At 32.3% G+C, this 4,409-nt stretch overlaps 1 protein-coding gene across 1 annotated transcript in view; it reads right to left on the reverse strand.

The window, feature by feature from the left end:
- The window catches only part of LOC107653347 (semaphorin-4D-like), a 33,609-nt gene extending 33,074 nt beyond the window's left edge, over positions 1 to 535 (reverse strand). Inside the window, exon 1 of the mRNA XM_016440041.1 lies at positions 503 to 535. Coding sequence (XP_016295527.1) covers positions 503 to 535 — 33 coding nt within the window. The remainder of the gene's footprint in view (positions 1 to 502) is intronic.
- Between the last annotated feature and the right edge of the window lie 3,874 nt (positions 536 to 4,409).

The raw sequence follows: 4,409 nt of genomic DNA on the forward strand, positions 1-4,409 counted from the left end.
TATATATATATATATGTATGTGTGTGTATGTTTTGACTTGGAGTTAATAATTAAACCTTTAAAGTGAAAATAAATGCAGCTGTACAGAAAGATCTGGATGTGGCACTGAGGGCAGACTGGTGAGGTTTTATATCAATGGCTTTAATTGCCTGTTTTAGGGACTTAATAACATCTTAACAGTCATAAAACACTCAAGTGGACATTAAAGCGTCTCTCGTTTTGGACTGAACTGCAGTGAATCTGCCTCTGTTCACACAATCAATAGGGGAAATAATGTGTCAAATTTGAAGCAAAGCAATCATGGAGATAGAGATAGAGATGTGAGAATAGATATGCGGATAGATGCAAGATCAGATATAAGATGCTGGATGCTCTACAAAAGCTTGACATGTTTATAGCAGTAAAACAAACACATTACAAAATGACAGTTAAAAAAACAGTACCATAGTACTGTAGCATGTTTGGTGAAACAGCATGGGTCTGAATGCAAATGTCATGATACCGTCCTCAGATACAGGTCACAATTCTCTTCCATTCACTTAAAAGGCACAGGAAGTTTGGCTCAGCAGCTTTACACATTCATTTACATTTAGATTTGATAACCTGCAGCAATTTCCTTCAGCACACAACCTGCTGCTCATGAACAGAATCTCTTAAATACAAAAGCATCATTCATGTAAGCATGCAAACACTTATCATCCAGTCAATGAAGCATGACATTTCTGGGCTGTTTCTGACTGTAAAACACTAACAATATAAAAGAGCCATTTAAGCATAGTGGTAGGGAATTAGAGATCGACCGATATTGTTTTTATAATACCGATTATTTATATATGTCTGATAACCGATATTTATTTAATGTTTTACCTCTGTTTTCATTTAACTTCATTTTCATATCACAACACTAAAACATAGCATGTTTTTTACAATAGCAAGCAACAGCATATTAACAACAGGCAAAAAAAGTAAAATATGTTCAAATCGAGAACATAAATAAATGACAAGGGAGTTTATAAACTTTGCATAGATGTAATACTTCCTTTTAAACTACAGTTTAAAGTACTGGATGCAAACCAAAGAATAAGTTTTAGTTGGTCACTCTAGATATGGTGTTTATCGGTTTGATATAATATTAAACCGATATCTGATTAAGAAAACTGCTTTAATATCTGTGGTTTAAGGACTGAGCGATAATGTACTGCAAGCGATTTAGTTCCTCTTCTTCTTCTTCTTCTTATACTATAAAATAAAATATAATAATAATAATCAGAAATAAAGACAATTCAATTTATTCCCAATAGAGACTGATCGATAATCGGTTTTACTGATATTTACTCTAAGCAATTTAGTATTATTATTATAATACTATAAAATACTATAACTATTAACTAACAATAATAATGAGAATTATTATTACTATTATTATTATTATTATTATTAAATATTTGTATATTTTCACTTTATTAATATTATAAAATATTTTCATATTTTTCACTTCAGTTGTTTAAATTATCTTATTTAGTGTTGTCAAAAGACCCGGTATTTCGGTACCAAGTCGGTACTAAAAAAATGAAAACGTTAAGGTACCAGGTTTTTTTAAGTACCGGTGGTACCGAGTACCCGGTCAACCCGGTTCTTGATGCGCTATCGGAAAGGTGCGCAGATGCGCTCTCTTCATAAAAGCACTGAGACGTGGCGACATCAAATGGAAACTTGTTTACTTTTTTCTTACTTTTATTACTTGTGGGAAAACTTGAAACACTTAAATAAGTATAAAGAATGGCATTGGTTTTGTACATTTAATTTTTGTTTAACGTTATTAATAAAAACGTTGTTCAATTAGCATGTTTTTGTGTTTTGCTTTGGTACCGAAATTGGTATCGAGAACCGTGGATTTTCACTGGAATTGGTACCGAATACTGAAATTTTGGTACCGAGACAACACTAATCTTATTACTATTTTTCTATATTTCATATGGCACCCTGTGAAGCACTTCGAGTTGCATTTTATGTATAAAAAGTGCTATACAAATAAAAGTTATTATAAAAATTATTATTATTATTATTGCTGTTGTAAGTATAAATTATGATTATTGTTATTGTTAATTACTACTACTACTATTAATAATACATTTATTACTATCATTATTATTATTATTATTATTATTATCTTCATCATATTGATACATATATCAAAAAACTTTTCCACCACATTTTGCAGCCCTACAAACAATAGTAAATATCAGTAAAACCGATTATCGGTCAATCTTTATTGGGAATAAATTGAATTGTCCATATTGATTTCTGATGTGTGGTCAGTTTCCCCCTCCATGTGCTTTTAGTCACCAGATAATCCACCACAGACACAGACTAGCCTTTAACAAACTACTACGTGCTTCAAAATCAAACTAACAAGCTGAAAACCAACCAAGTAGCTACTGTGTTCTTGATTAGTTCTGGTTCTGGTTAATATCACCGAGATCATTAACCTTTGCAGAAGAAACAATCAGCAATACACTTTAATGTAGGTCAGAGAGAAAGCGCTCAAGCGTCTGTTAACGGGACTGAGTCGAGGGGTGAATAAACCAGCCAGAGACAATTACAGCAAGTCATGCGGATGTAATGCCAGCGCACACAAACACACAGGCCCCTTCCCAATTACCCATTATGCTGCATGCTAATTTCTTCCTGATGTCAGTCTAAATTTGATTCAGCACTTCATTTGAGTGATGCATCCTCACAAACGTTTGTCCGTCCGGTCTGAGAAGAGTCGCATATATCAGCATTAACCTCAGATGGCTCAATGGGTCAGTAGAGGAACACAACAACCTGAGAAACTTGTTTCGGAAAATGTGGTTTAGATATGAGTGATGATATTTAGGTGTAATGAACTCAGACCTCATTAGCTGAGCATCAGAGCTACTAAAAAGCTACTTCTTCCAACAAGCTGCAGTTTAGTGCAACAAACTGTACATCACAGTTTATATACAGTCTAGTGTGCCTAGTATGTGGCATGTAGGGCTGACAAATTTAGTTTTTAGTAAATTTGTTTGTTTTGGGGGGGGGGGGTTTTTCACACAAAAAAAAAAAAGTTTAAAACAATCAATTCACTTTAAAGTATTCTCAAAAGGGATATTTTACATTTTTTTGTAACAAATGAATCTTCAGTTAAATACTGCTGATTATCATTATGTCAGTTCAGTTACATTAATATGCTGTAACAACAACAACAACAACAATAATAATAATAATTATTATAATTATTATTATTACTACACTTTATTTTGTTTGATTTTATTTACCAATTATAATTGTATAGCTCCTTTCATACATAAAATGCAGCACAAAGTGCTTCTCAGGAAGGCAATTATAATAGAGAAAATGAATAGAAAATAAATGTGAAAAATATAAAAAGTAATATTTTCAAGTAAATACATTTAGAATTCATTAAAATAAATACGTAAATAATTAAATAAATCAATAAATAAATGAATAGTATCACTCCTTTTGTACATAAAATAAACGTAATTCACAGGTAGGCACTTAAAAAAGACAGAAAAATAGTAATAAACAAGATAAATATAGAAAATAAATATGAAATATCTAAATTACAAGAAACAATTTTCTAACGAAGAAAAAAATTATATTACACTTATTTGTACAGCACTGCTTCAGGGTGACAAAAAAACAGAAACATTATAAATAAAACACAAAGAAAAAAAAAAAGAAAAAAAAAAAGGTTCTACTGATCCGAGGCCATCCTTTGCCTTGTGAGTCCCCGCTGATCAGAATGGGATTAATTAACGTTCGCTCTCTGGTCAACAAAACTTTTATCTTGCACGACTTTTTTACTTCAAAGGATTTGGATTTTATGTTTTTGACAAAGAAAAAAAAAAAGAAAAAAAAAAAGGTTCTACTGATCCGAGGCCATCCTTTGCCTTGTGAGTCCCCGCTGATCAGAATGGGATTAATTAACGTTCGCTCTCTGGTCAACAAAACTTTTATCTTGCACGACTTTTTTACTTCAAAGGATTTGGATTTTATGTTTTTGACGGAAACTTGGGTTAAAGAGGGAGACTTTAGTCCCTTTTCTGAACTTGTTCCTCAGGATTGCACCTTTTCAGGACTTGCAGCTGTTTTTAAACGAAAGTTTATTACACGTACCATTACGACTGGTGTCTACTCGAGCTTCGAGGTACAGCTTCTTCAAATAGATTTGGCACGTCCAGTTCTCTGTGTTAAAATCTATCGCCCACCGCGTATTAACAATGCCTTTCTAAATGAATTTAGAAAACTGATTCCACGGTTTGATTACATCTTAGTGTTGGGTGATTTTAATATCCATTTATGTTGCCCCACTAAACCCCTCGTAACTGAATTTAAAAATCTTATTGATTCATTTGATTTTG

This window comes from Sinocyclocheilus anshuiensis, unplaced genomic scaffold (assembly GCF_001515605.1).
Source record: "Sinocyclocheilus anshuiensis isolate Anshui unplaced genomic scaffold, SAMN03320099.WGS_v1.1 scaffold1151, whole genome shotgun sequence".
Taxonomy (NCBI): Eukaryota; Metazoa; Chordata; class Actinopteri; order Cypriniformes; family Cyprinidae; genus Sinocyclocheilus; species Sinocyclocheilus anshuiensis.